The sequence below is a fragment of the Ascaphus truei genome, chromosome 6 (genome assembly GCF_040206685.1).
Source record: "Ascaphus truei isolate aAscTru1 chromosome 6, aAscTru1.hap1, whole genome shotgun sequence".
Lineage (NCBI taxonomy): Eukaryota > Metazoa > Chordata > Amphibia > Anura > Ascaphidae > Ascaphus > Ascaphus truei.
Genome location: NC_134488.1, coordinates 61,294,082 through 61,308,192, shown reverse-complemented (window position 1 = coordinate 61,308,192; position 14,111 = coordinate 61,294,082). Strand labels below are relative to the sequence as shown.

Below are 14,111 nucleotides of genomic sequence, written 5' to 3'. Positions count from 1 at the left end.
TGTCTGCATCACACATACACTGGGATCCATCCGGGAGGGCAAGAGTTAATAGTTATTCAGTGATTATAGCCCTTTGTGTAATTTTCCCGCCTTTTCAGGCACCATTTTGCAGAGTCCCATAGGCTGCCATTAGAGCTCCATGCATTTCGATGGCGGATCTTGCGGTTTTGGACCTGTTTCCCTCGAAGACCAGCAGATGGCATCCGAGAGGAGGAGCGGTGGTTTCCCATTGTAAGTCAATGGGCTCATTGACTTCAATGGAGATTCCTCGACGGCGCTTTCCAGGAACGAGTTGGCTGCCGTCCAAACCGCAAAGTGGATACTTTTTCTAAAAGAGAGCTTTGATCACTGTTAGTCAAGTTCAACGTTAAGTGGCAATTTACAGTTCTAGGGCACCCAGAAATAAAATTCTTTTTGCCCCTAGTCTCTAGACCTCCCACCACTCGACCACCACCGGATCCCCGTATCCTGGACCCCCGAGAAGGGTCATGCCGAGAGAGCGGGTCGTGCCATAGGTTCCAATGGCGGCGGCAGAAACAGCTCAAGAATTCGACTAAGTGAAAAAAGCTGAAAACCATGAATCTTTATCTCCGGATCTGGAGGGTCCAGAGGGCCAGGGTTTGGGGTACCTGTAGTCACTGTTCCAGCATGACTGCAGAACCACCCTTGACCCTCTCGGACCAACCCGACGGAGTATGGACCCCCTTGAAGGTTCGGGACTTTTCCCATAGACTCCAATGGCGGCCAATTTCCATTGACCGGCTATGGCGGAGAAACCCCATTGACTTCAACGGCGGCGATGCCCCGTTGAAAGTCTATGGCGGCGGATTCCCATAGCCACCAACGGCGGAGGTTTGCCATTGAAAGTCTATGGCGGCGAAGCCCATTGTTTTCAATGGGGATTTAGTGAAAAAACGTGATTTAATTTACAGCGGAGTTTATTGTATTAAAATAGGAAACGGTTTAAGGTGTATTTGTGTAACTCCGGTTCCAAAGGTCCCAGCGGGCTGAAACTCGGACCATACGGTGTCCCAGTTCCGGCATTGAGATCTGGGTAGTTTGGACCCAACGGAACCGGATATTTTAATATGTTTGTGTTTTACTTATAACACTGTATCCCAAGGCAGGGATAAAACCCAGAGGAAATTCCTTTGCATACAAGGTAGCATATGGTGAGAGAGGCGACCCAATGTCTAGGACTTAAGTATTGTTCAAAGGATTTTGTCACCCTCACTGTTTACCTGAGGGCGGAGACGACTCAAACCAGAGCAGTCTGTAAGTGTCACATTTAACACCTTACAACAAAGAGTATCCTGCCAGAAATCCCATTTGGTAGACTGGCTGGCATTTCTGATGTAAATGTGGTGCTACAGAAATGAGACCCCCAGGGTCCTAGTGTGCATTTCCTAACTAGCAGGGGGCATTGATTAAAATGTATTCCCACGTTAAAGATTGGATACAGGTAATTGTTGCCCAATCACCTGTACTTAATGTTAAGGATAGGGTTACAAAAGATATATAAACTGTGGTAATCCCTATATCCATTGTCTTCTATAACATCTGAATTGTTACCTGATTGCTGGAGAATTGCTACATGATACTTCTCATTCCCCAACCCCAAAGTAAGTGTACTTCTTGCCTGTTACTGTACTATTTTGTGTGTTCACCTATTTAAGGAATAAATATACTTTATTATATCTAAGCCTCGTTCAGTTCAACCCAGTATTTGGTGTATTATTAATAGCCTGTCACAAAGCTCCCGTCACAGTATAATAATAATAATAATGTGGCGGACGGAGGGTATAATAATAATGTGGCGGACGACGGGTATAATAATAATAATAATAATAATGTGGCGGTCGGAGGGTATAATAATAATGTGGCGGACGGAGGGTATAATAATGTGGCGGTCGGAGGGTATAATAATAATGTGGCGGACGGAGGGTATAATAATGTGGCGGACTGAGGGGAATAATAATAATGTGGCAGACGGAGGGTATAATAATAATAATGTGGCGGACTGAGGGGAATAATAATGTGGCGGACGGAGGTTATAATAATAATGTGGCGGACGGAGGGTATAATAAGAATGTGGCGGACGGAGGGGTATAATAATAATGTGTCGGACAGATGGGGGGGGTATAAAAATGGGGGGGGAGGTGTACGCAGTGGTCCCAGAGCTCTCTCCAGCTTCTGGCACGCACTGGTGAGAGGCCCGCAGGAGCTGCAGCAAGCCAAGGTCCGGCAGCAACCAGAGGCCGGGAAGCACTTCTACCACCGGCCAGGCTCTCCCTCCGGCGGCAGCACTGGGTACAGGGGGTATATAATGTAATGTGGGGAGGAGATACAGCGGGTATAATAATGTAATGTGGGGAGGTACAGGAGGTATTATGATACAGAATAACTAAGAGCATTATTAATGTAGAGCGGACATTTCTATTATTTTAGGGTTCTGAGATTAGTGTCACATCATAACATAGTTATGCTACATATTTATTGAAAACTAAAAATACTTACCTTCCAACTGTACCTATTGTTTTTATGTCCTGTAGCTATTTCTGCCAATGGCTTAGTTGAGCTAATTAAAAGCAGCTGGAAGATTGAGGATGAATCTGATAATCAGCTGGTTTGGGCAGTTGGGGGAATTTATCACAAGTTATAAAGTTTATATAAATAAATCCATACATTTTTTTTATTAAGAGGCTGTTTACATACAGTAAATTGAACCATTATCTTTCGGAGGGGAGACTGCCAGTCAATGCACTTTATGCCACTGTTGCAGAAGTTTCTCTATCCCACATTGACAGCAAATAGAACATACGTGTGCCAAATGTTGGAGGGTCTGAAGGAACCGCGATGCACATAAAAGGGGCAACGTGAAACATTCCTACTGTGCCCTGAGCGACAGCCCAACACCCATTGCCATAGAAGAGTGAGTGTGTGTCATCTCAAGCTCTGCTCTTCCTGTGAATATTTAAAAGCATGGAAGTGTATGGAGGGGTAATCGCTGTGTGTAGTTATGGTATGAGGTAAGGAAAGGCTTGCTGAAACCAGTGCAGCACAAAAAGGCCACAGGCAGAAACAGTTTCCGACTAGTGGAGGCGACCAGTCACTGTTGAGGATTCCCTGAGCCATGTTGAAGTGAGCAGAACATCTTATTTTACCATGCAAGGAGTCCTTCAATTAGCTCCGGTCCCTAAATATCACAAAGACTCCACCCAGAAAGAGCCTACAAATTATGTTCTCATGACCACACCAGAGGGTGAAACCCCAGCTGTGACTTGCTTTACAACGTAGTGTTTAAAAAAAAAAAAAAAAAAGCAATTCTGAAACTTTTTTTTTTATTATTTTTACTGAGAAAGTTATTTGATGTTACATTAAAACACATTTTCTTCAAATCCCACCTGCAAAAAAATAAAAATCCTTTGCAATCCAAAAAAATCTGTAGTGATTTCCAGTGATCCCCCCCACGGGCGCAGAGCATGTCACCCCAATCCTCCACCCAAGAACATAAAGCGACAGTGCATTGACCTCATGTTTTAACAAACTAGACAATCTCTGGTCGAGATAAGCAGCACGTGGCAGAAAGGAGACTCCTGGCAGCCACTTCTCCAACCTTCACAAGTCCCAGTTTTATTTGGCTCCTTTGCTCCCTGTTAAGAGATGAAATAAGCAGATGTCGTAGTGTGATGGTGCCAGGTGATCAGAATACAATTACATTTATGATTTACAATCCACTATTTGAATGTGTAAACCTATACTTCTAATCTCAAATGGCAAATTTATTCACTTTTAGAAATAATTTGCTAGAATATTGAATAAAGTCGGAATAAGGTCCAGAGCCCCATTGTTTAACAGGTTTAGAATCTCTGGTGGTTGTGCACAGTACAACTATTTTTTCCAATAGGTTTACAATCCCAAATAATTGTTTTAAGCCGCTTATAGGAAGGTGAAAATGTAATGTCAAATAGTGTCTACAAATATATTCATTAAAGAAGTTATGGTGCGTAAAAGTGACAAAGACCCTCGTCCAACTAACAGCAAATAAAAAATATGACTTGGTAGCGCATTCACATGTCTCAGACAGGTCTGCAACCCTGCCTTTCCCCATTATCTCTTAGCATATAGTATTTTCACTGCAGCCAGGGATTCTGGGCAATGGCATGTAAATGAGCACAGTTTCACTTTTTGCTTCTTGTACATGTTAACATGGACCACTATAAGCCTTCCATATTACACATAATATTTAACTCTGGCTGTGCGGAAAGAGCCGTGTAATGCTGCAGGCATAAGCTTATCGGGTTCCATGTTAACATTGATAAGAAGCAAAAAGGTGAATTGTTTTGGGTACTCATTTGCATATCCTTACCCAGAATCCCTGGTTGCAGTGGAAGCATTGTATGCCAAGATATAATGGTTAAAGACAGGGTTGCTGACATGTTAGAGATGCGTATGCAGACGCCTAGTGTCCTCAGTGTACCCGAATTGGATGACGAATAGCCACAGTTAGGATGTAAAAAATGCAGATTACTCAAAAATAGAGTATCAAGTTACTCACATAGAATACACTCGTCTTGGCTACACGCAGCTACACTCGGCACCTTGGCGCAGTGAACTCCCGCTTCCGGTCAGCGGGACTGTAGACAGGGCGCTCAAGAACCTCACAAAAGCATTGTTGAATGCGAAACGCGTTGTTCTGAGCTCGGATGTGGAGCTAGTTTGTTCTTCAATGGCCACCGTAGTTCCTCGGAGCGCCCTGTCTACAATAATCACTGTACAAATTTTCTTTATTTCCTTGCGCTCACCGAAACTTACTATATTCGCTACATGAGGATCAAGGGAAGATCCTTCTCTGGTTGAGCAGCATCTACGATTTGGGCCATTATTGTACCATTTGGTTTGTTCTGTTCTTATTCTGAATTTATGATTTATACGTTTTAGAGGGAGCGCCCCAGATATCTTCCAGTTCAAATGTTAGAGATGCAAATGTCCCCACAAGTGTTATTTTTATTTGCTTTAAAATATCTTGCTATTTTAACCCAGTTAGAAAAGTAGTTGTACTGTGCACACAGTCAAGACATTCTACAACAAGGCTTTGCTCCTTAGACTTTCATATTTCTACCAAATCATGCCCTATTTACATTAACCACACCAAGCGTCCACCTCCAAACTGTTTAACAAACTAGGTGCAATGAGGTTGTGTGACAGTATGTCGAGTGATACCTAAATTATCTGGGCAAGTGTCAATGGAAACGAGTAAATTCTATTGCAATACAAACTTAAACATACCGTGTAAGCAAGCTTAAAACCCACACTCACTAGTGTGTGTGTGTGTGTATATATATATATATATATATATATTTTTTTTTTATTTTGAGTGCTACTGGGTTTGTGACCAGACACAAAATCTTTGTAAACGAGACAAAAAGTCCACAAATGCTACATCCAATATAACAAACTTAATACATTACTATGTATTTTATCTATACTCTCTCTTCATAAATATGGGTCATTTTGTTCACTACTTTGGCCAAAATATTTTAAGCCGGCAACCACGTCACAGTAAACCCATTTCAGTAGCTCCTACACTACCAATATTACACTGCCTTATGCTTTTCTTCCACTTCATAGACGAAGAAACAAAATGACGCAGTACACAGAATAGTGTGAGATACAGGCGGTGCCTAAAGGGTTAACATTTTGGTAGTGTAGGAACTACTGAAATGGGTTTACTGTGACGTGGTTGTAAGCTTAAAATATTTTGGCCAAAGCATTGAACTAAATTACCCATATTTATGAAGAATATAGATAAAATACATAGTAATGAACTAAATATGTGGTCATATTGGATGTAGCATTTGAGGCTTTGTCTTGTTGCAATACAAACTTACCCATAAAAATCTAGATACTGTTTAATTAGTTGATAATGCTAATAATTCTCAATAAAGGAGGCAGAGTTGTGAAATAACATTTAAACGAGGATGAACATGTTGCTGGTGCTTGCTGCATTGCTTGTATGAGATCTGTGCGGACATCACTTGCACCGTTACATATTATTAAATGCAGGAAGGAGCAGGGTGCGAAGCATAGGAATGTCGCAGAGTTGTAGAGACACCATGTGATCGATCTGCAGGGCATCTGGATTTACTCCGCGCTGCCCTGGCACCTCCACATACCCACACACTGCACGGGCAGCAGCTGTGCGGAGATGTTGGTGCTGGGGGCTGCTCTGGCCCCGATACAGTAAACCCTGCATAGGAAAAGGGGGTTGGGGAATGATACTCACAGGTCACCCTGGCTCAGGAGGTAGCAGTGACAATCCCCACTGTCTGTACAGCTTCCTTCTTGGCTTGGTGCGCCTGCAAAACGGCTACAGCCTCCTCCACCTGCAGGGGACAGCTTTTGTCTTGGACATTCTTGTTGATCAGACCCCCCAATGCTAGAACAGTGACTATTTATATTTCACTTGCTGAACTATAAACTTTTTAGACATTCTGCAGATTTGTCATTTTGCTGCAGAAAAGAAAACAAACAGTGATGGAAAATAGGAGCACTATCCACTCTCCAGCAGTCTGGCATCTGTTCTATTCTTAAGGCTGCGCTTATAGTGCCGGCGACGTCGCGGCAAAACAAATGTATTGCCACCGTCGCGTGCACTTATAGTAAGCGCAACACGAATTTCTGAAGCCGGTCTAATTTGATTTTTCAGAGGCTGTCGTCACGTGACAGCCTCTGAACCAATCAAAGACCTGGTTGCCTGCAACGTCGCCGTAAAGTGAATTACAACTTTCGCTAGCGGCGACGGGTGACGTCGTCATCTGTCGCATCGCGCGCACTATAACTGCGGCCGAAAGCAAAGACTTCTGTAACGATTAGCTCATTGTGATACAATGTTTCAATGTTGATAGTGCACCATTTATATGTTACGATACTATTGTAATGTTTTGCATGATAGTTTTTTTATATAGTAATGTTGTGGTAACGTTGTAAGATGCAAAACATTGTAGCGTTAATTTTGTAATGTTTTATTTTACCTTTCACAATACGTTAGCGCTTTATAAACCAGTAATATGCAGATTCCTGATCACAACCCAGTACAATACGAAGCTCATTATTGAGTGTTGATAAAAGGCCTCCCTTAAGCACAGACACATCCCTCTCCTACAACCCGAAGCCCTTACTTTGGAGCGGAGGGAATCCGGGGACTCCAGCATGTGCAGCAACTCAGAATTATCGATCTCCAGCAACATTCCTGTGATCTTACCCGCCAGAGTGGGGTGCATGCCTTGGATGAGCGGGAACAGACGTTCTCCTGAGATGAGAGGGAAGGAGAATATCAGCTGTTCCTATAACCAGCCTGCCACTTATTTCCTCCCTCCCGTCAGACACCACACAGGACTCACCCAACATCTGCTTCTGTTCCTGGGCCGGAGCAGCAGCCAGCATGGAGGCCGTGAGAGGCTCTTGTCCCTGCACGTGGACGGCCGGCTGTGGGTTCTGTGGGAAAAAGGAAGATCTTGAAGCAGCAGCTCACATCCGGACTCCTTTCCCAGTGCTGCAGTGTATATCAATGCCAAGCGTTGCTATATATTTGTGACCGACAGACACACCCACCCACAGCAGCTCCTCTATAATAAAAGGTGACATGGTTATTCCTGGAGTACGTTGCAGGTTGCCAAAAGCAGGACAGTTATAATGTCTCAGGAAAAGCTTACTGGGCCCATCCCACAGATGTCAGGCCACTAGTGATTTAAAGACCAGAAAACACATTAACCTTTTACCTGCAGAGCCCCCCTGGCAGCAAATTGGGTGAAAGAAAATGTTTAATTTTGGGGGGGGGGGGGGGGGGAAATCTGGTAGGAGTTTAAGTTGAATGCAGGTCCAACAAAATTGATGGGCCATTTGAGAGAAGTTATTTCATGCCCTGTCGTTGTTAAAGACGTTTGCTCCAACATTCAACTAACTAGGTACGGGTGACAGGCGAGTAGAATAGCTGTTTAATACCAGGCCCTGTGATCACGTACCTGCAGAGGCTGCACAGTCGAAAGGGGGCAGTGTGTATACTTATAGGGAGGCACCGCGCGAGGAGGGGGAGCAGAGACGGGGGGACGAGAGCCTATGGTTTGAGTAGCAGAAGATACCCCTGTACAGGAGGAAATAATAAGTAGAAATGCTTGAGAGACTCAATGAATGACACAAACTACTACATAACTACCCAGAACGGAGACTAACACTGTATGTTAAAGAAGTCTGGTCCAAGGCTCCTTTCTCTTACCAACTCTCTGGGCCACGCTGGGAATGCCACGGGATCCCTGAGTATTGGTGGAAGGTGACAGGTGGCGCACGGATTGGCGCGGCCCACTCTGGCGTAGTGCATTGTGCATCGGTTGGAAACCTGAAAGAACAGAAGCAAAAGGTTAGTGCGAGACCTTGTAGCATTATGTGTTGCACACACAGCTGATTGAAGTAACCAATCCACGAATTAAGCCAGCCAACTGCTCGGGGAGTCTTTGAGAGTACTAAAAGGAACCTCAGCACATGTATGTGTAACACGCATCACTTCAGCTATGCAACATTGAGGCATGGGGGTGGCAGAGAGGAGTGAGAGGCTGCTCACCCTGAGGTCGCCCTGTCTGCTGCCAGCGTGGACTGGGCCGTATCTGAGCCATCTGATTGGGTGCATAATAGGTAGGTCTGCTTTGAGCCTGGATGAGAAGAAAACCATTACACACAAGAATCATCAGGTGCACACGGGTGCAAGTATGAGCACATATACGTGCAGGTGTGTGCATATGTATAGAGATGTGTGTACACAGACGTGTGAGACTATATGTATATAAACATGTTCGTATATACAGATGTGTACATACCCCACACTGCAAACCTACCTGCGGCACAGCTGGCACAAAGTAACCTCCGGGTGCAGGCTGGAACTGGTTGATGAGGGTGTTGGCAGGCAAAGCCCTCATTCCTGTGATGCGTTGCATGTACTGGTTAGTGAGGTGGGCTTTCCGCTCCTCCTTCCTCTGGGCCAACGCCACATACAGGGGCTTTGAGCCCACGATGCGACCATTCATCTCAGTCACTGCTTTGGTGGCCTCTTCCGGGGAGGAGAAGCAGACAAAGCCAAATCCTTTGCTGCGCCCGTCTTCTAGCATCACCTGGAAGGAGCATGGAGAGGGAATGTCACCCAGAGCACAGTACGGGCTGACACTCAGTGTGTCCCCGGGAATCTCTGTGGCCGAGTTGTAGAGACAGAACACAAAGCAGATCATGCTCCGTCTGGATTTCCTCTGCGTTGCTCTAGCACCGAGTGACCCTCCCCCTGCACTGCACAGCAGGGACAGAGATGAGATGACAGTGCCACCCTCACCCCGTGGGGATGTTTCCTCCACCCCCCTCACACAGGTTTCCCAGGACCCTCCCTCTCACCTTGGCACTGGTGATCGACCCAAAAGGGGTAAACTCCTTTCTCAGCTTCTCGTCATCAATGGTGTCATCCAAATTCTTAATGTACAAATTCACTCCCTGAGAAGACAAAAATGATGATCAGGAGACAACTCACACTGCAAATTCGACTTCCCAAGGGGAAAGAGGAGGGAAATACATGAATGTGCATCTGAATTTCAGAGTATCATGCAGAGTAATAAAATCGCTCCAGTCAAAGTGCAAAAGTTTGTAGGGAGAGAGGAATCTTATAATTGAGCTGCAAGTACCGAGATTGCAGGCTACAGCATCTCATTTGTGCACCCGCTGCGCTACATCTAGTAATAACATCAGACACGTGGGCAGATTGTCTCCAGGTCCTTCTAAAAGATCCCCTAGGCCCAGACACCCACTGAACGCACCCCAAGAGCATATCACCCCAGGAATCGCTGTGGCCGAGTTGTAGAGACAAAACACAAATTAGACCATGCTTCGTCTGGATTTCCTCTGCGTTGCTCTAGCACCGAGTGACCCTCCCCCTGCACCGCACAGCAGGGACAAGGATGAGATGACAGTGCTGCAACCGCCCCCTCCCCTGCACAGATACATATAAACATGTACACATATTACACAGCAGTTCCCATGCCCAGACTGTCTCCAAGTCCTTATACAGGATCCCATATGGACGGACTGTCTCCAAGTCCTTATGCTCCTCACCTGGTACCGGCTGATCCTCTCCTGCTTCAGCTGCTCAAACCTCCTTTTGAGCTCCGTCTGACGTTCAATCTTCTTCTGCGCTCTGCCCACAAACATCACCTTCCCGTTCACATCCTTTCCATTCATGTCCTCAACGGCCTGGCAGAGACAGGAGTCCGTCAAAAATTGCCCTGGAAACAGCTGCCCTCTTTCCCTCTCCTGAGCATAAAAATGTTTAGCAGAGCTCCCCCGCTCCTGGTTATTCCTTGCAGATCTCCTGCTGGGGGGAAAGGGGATCTCATGTCTGCATGGTCCTCCAGGGGAGCTCTTACCTTATTGGCATCTTCGTGCTTTTCAAAGCTGACAAAGCCAAAACCTTTAGACTTGCCACTGGGGTCAGTCATCACCTTAACGCTCAGGGCCTTCCCTGCAGCCAAGAGACACCAGTTAACCACAAAGGTCACGGGGTCACAGCATGCAGGTGCACGGCACACACGTGAAGCCAGGCGCCTGTGGTCGGGGTTGAGGCACCTGCATGCGGGGGCAGAGCCAGCTTGCTCACATGGTTAACCACTGCACACGTGAGGCCGGGGGTCCATGGTCACATGCGGAAGTGGAGATGGCGAGCCCACGCAGTTACCGTATTTGCTGAACGTCTCCTTCAGCCGCTCATCATCCATGTCTTCCCCGAAGTTCTTGATGTAAACGTTGGTGAACTCCTTGGCTTTGGCTCCTAGCTCTGCTTCTCGTTCCTTGCGACATTTAAAGCGGCCGACAAACCTGTGGGGAAAACAGCAGAATAAGGATGGCCTTTGCCCCCTTTCGAACGCCGCCTTCCCGTCTCGCTCACCACACGTGCAACAATCTCTCACACTTTGCGGTCATTCAGCAGCATCCCATTCATCTTCTCTATGGCTCGATCTGCAGCATCCTGCGTCTCAAAGTGTACAAAGGCGTAACCCTTGGAGCCGTTCTCATCACATACGACCTGCAGAGGAAAAAGACTCCTTGTCGAGCTTGCACCAGCCTACGACATGCAAGCCACGGAGGAGCAGAGCTACCTGGTAGGGGACGGACTGACCTTGCAGGACAGGATGTTACCGAATGCAGAGAACGTGTCGTAAAGTGCTTTGTTGTCGATGGATTTGTCCAGGTTCTTGATGAACACATTGCCCACCCCGGACTTCCTGAGAGAGGGGTCCCTCTGAGACCACATGATGCGAATAGGCTTCCCCTTAATCACGTCAAAGTTCATGGTGTCCAGAGCACGCTCAGCTGTGGAGGCAAAATAATCTGTACTGAGCAAACAGCACTCAGGAGACGGAAATCTAGTGATCCCATCTGAGGGATGATCAGAAGTCAGACATCTAATTAAGCAGCAAGTGACATGTCTGTGGTACTTTCAAAACTAAAAAGGTGCTCAACAGTGACATAGGTAACGCAAACACGGACACATGTATCAGCTACACTAGGGGGGTGCACTATAGGCCGCGATTATAGTGCCTGTACGTGACATCTCGCACGAAACATACACTGAGGCCGAAGGCTATGACTTGACGTGAGCAGTTTGCCCTCATTGGCTGAACCGTGCACGTGACCCATCCGTCGCACAGCAAAGAAATTCATTTATCTGGCTGAGAATCAAGCGCACTATATGCGCTTTCATTGGGCACACAGTGTCGTGCGCTGCCACTATAATCACGGCCTTAGGAGCCGTCAGGAATCTAGACAAGCTGTAACACTTCATGAGTGCAAGTACTGCCTTGCCTTATAAACATACTAAGCCAGTTCAATCAAAAAAAAGTTATCACTACTACTGAAGTGCTCGCTCATATGCACAATTGCAACACGTTATAAGATGCTGCTCTAGGACTGTAAAAAGAATTACAGACCAGGAAACATGGTCAGGTAGAGAGCAGGCCCAGATGGAGGAGCAGCTGACGTTTGGCTGGGTTTATTTATAGCAAATCAGGGTTATGTGGAGTTATGTGCTGTCGGCAGTTAGACTAGATCCATCTCGCGGACCGACTGCAAGTGACATGCAGGATACTATCCCACACATCCATTCCACAGAGCAAGCTACAAGCAGGGTTACCTGCACGCCCTCCGATTCCCAGTCCTTGTGTATAATCAGGTTCCTGGCCTGTAAGATCCAGTTCAGAAACCTCTTAGAAGACTTTTTACTGCCAGCTCCTATCAGTTAGTATTAGGCATATATTATCACTTCTGCACTGAGTTTTCTGACATATATAGTGAAAGTCACCATGGACATATATACAGGAGGGAATACTGTACACTATATAAAGGAAACAACCACAGAGGACACCTTACAGCCTGAAGAACCCTGATGCAGCATGTCTGGCAGCACAGCGGTTAATTCCATGACCCTATCTCCCCCACTACTTCTGCTGGGTAGTTTATCCATGCATCTTCTACTCTTTCCATGGATAAATGACACAACAAGGTGACTACCATTGTGTAGAGACTCCCCCACAAGACCATCAAAGATGACACACACAGGAGACTCACCGTCCGCAGGCTGCTGGAAGTTGACATAGGCATATCCCAGTGACCGGCGTGTGATCATGTCTCTGCAGACTCGTATGGACAGGACGGGGCCAGCGGGGCTGAACTTCTCGTACAGCATGGCCTCCGTCACATCGGGGTGCAGGTCGCCCACATACAGGGACGCCATGGGGTAACTGGCGTCAGCTGTGTGCATCACCCACCCAGGGATACAGTGCAGCTAGCAGGGGAGCTAGGACTGCAGGGGGTAGAGGGGCAGGAGCAATTACCACACTGCTGGAGAATGGCAGGGGCTCCACAGGAGAAATAACGACACAATATCAAGGTCTTTGTAATCTAGTGAAAGGGAGGGGGCCTGCGTATTAAGGAACAGAAGAGAACAAGATAGTGACGTGTGATTCACAACTCCACACCGATAATGGGGTCTGTACTGCAGTGAATGGGGTGACACTGTGCCCTCTGGTGTAGTGATAGAGGATGCCAGGGTGTCCTGTGGTGGTGCCCCCCGGTTTATATCGCGATTATATGGGGTAGCGGTAGTTGCCCGGTGTTTCTGCGCCCAGTATATATCCGGCGCGGCTCCGCAGTGTGTATTATGTCAGCTTAGCCCCGTTGCCGAAGTACACAGATGGGGGGCTCGCTGCCACCTTGGGGGACCCGGTCACAGTCAGGCAGGCTCTGGCCGGCTCCCCGCGCTACGGCGAGGACAAAAGAGGCCGGCGAAGTATCGGATCGCGGCTTTTATATCCGGGTCACAGACAAGGAGCGCGGCCCCCGGGCAAGAGCCGAGGGCACAGCGACCCCTGGAGTCCGCCAGAGTAACTGCAGGGAGACCACCATGTTACTAGAGGACAGTGCCGCTATACTTTATACAGGGACTGAGAAAGCAACCGCCATGTTACCAGGGTGATGTGACGTCAGGTGTATGAATCCACCATGTGGTGCCGCCACGTTCCCGGGGGAGGGGAACAGCAGGACGTCTAGTGCTCAACTCCACGAGGCTGGCTCATGCGCAGTGCGAGCAGCTGCGCGCGCTGGTTAAAAGCGGGAAGTTTGTGTGGCAGTCACTGTGTTGCACGCGCATCAAAAAGAGGACGAGTCACCTGTTTCGGGTCATGATAATTACACACACACACCTATATATATATATATTTATATATATATATATATATACACACACACACACACACACACACACACACACACACACACACACACACACACACACACACACACACACACACACACACACACACACACACACACACACACACACACACACACATAAACAAAAAGGAAACATCTCCGCGCTGAACAATACTGATATGTGTAATAAATAATATAATGTAAAAATAATCAAAACATCACTGTATATGCAGCAATTTAAGTGCAACTTGGCAAAAATAAAGAAAAAAATCCCCAAAATGACCAAGATGAAAAAGTAACCCAAAAAGGAACAAAAA

The 14,111-nt window shown here is 46.7% G+C and overlaps 1 protein-coding gene and 3 non-coding genes across 6 annotated transcripts; all 4 read right to left on the bottom strand.

The window, feature by feature from the left end:
- Positions 1-3,324: 3,324 nt before the first annotated feature.
- PABPC4 (poly(A) binding protein cytoplasmic 4) lies at positions 3,325-13,393 on the bottom strand. 3 transcript variants are annotated; one of them, XM_075604487.1, is made up of 15 exons: positions 12,652-13,386; positions 11,204-11,397; positions 10,995-11,110; positions 10,763-10,902; positions 10,455-10,549; positions 10,144-10,281; positions 9,433-9,528; positions 8,889-9,161; positions 8,618-8,705; positions 8,276-8,395; positions 8,025-8,143; positions 7,404-7,497; positions 7,182-7,312; positions 6,287-6,386; positions 3,325-3,653 (listed from the first exon to the last, which is right to left on the bottom strand). In XM_075604487.1, the coding sequence occupies exons 1-14, from the start codon at positions 12,842-12,844 to the stop codon at positions 6,300-6,302; spliced, it is 1,884 nt and encodes a 627-aa protein (XP_075460602.1). In that variant the 5' UTR covers positions 12,845-13,386; the 3' UTR covers positions 3,325-3,653; positions 6,287-6,299. The 3 variants fall into 3 exon arrangements, 2 of the variants coding, with proteins under 2 accessions (XP_075460602.1, XP_075460603.1); XR_012802178.1 differs by lacking the exons at positions 3,325-3,653; positions 6,287-6,386; positions 7,182-7,312; ... (3 more) ...; positions 8,618-8,705; positions 8,889-9,161 and adding an exon at positions 9,849-10,021 and having other exon boundaries at positions 9,431-9,528; positions 12,652-13,393; XM_075604488.1 differs by lacking the exons at positions 3,325-3,653; positions 6,287-6,386; positions 7,182-7,312; ... (5 more) ...; positions 9,433-9,528; positions 10,455-10,549 and having other exon boundaries at positions 12,652-13,389.
- On the bottom strand, positions 6,091-6,218 carry LOC142498205 (small nucleolar RNA SNORA55). Its single transcript, XR_012802388.1, has one exon. It is a non-coding gene; the product is annotated as a small nucleolar RNA SNORA55 (small nucleolar RNA).
- Positions 9,234-9,364, bottom strand: LOC142498204 (small nucleolar RNA SNORA55). The gene has a single exon (XR_012802387.1). It is a non-coding gene; the product is annotated as a small nucleolar RNA SNORA55 (small nucleolar RNA).
- Positions 9,874-10,004, bottom strand: LOC142498203 (small nucleolar RNA SNORA55). Its single transcript, XR_012802386.1, has one exon. It is a non-coding gene; the product is annotated as a small nucleolar RNA SNORA55 (small nucleolar RNA).
- Positions 13,394-14,111: the final 718 nt, after the last annotated feature.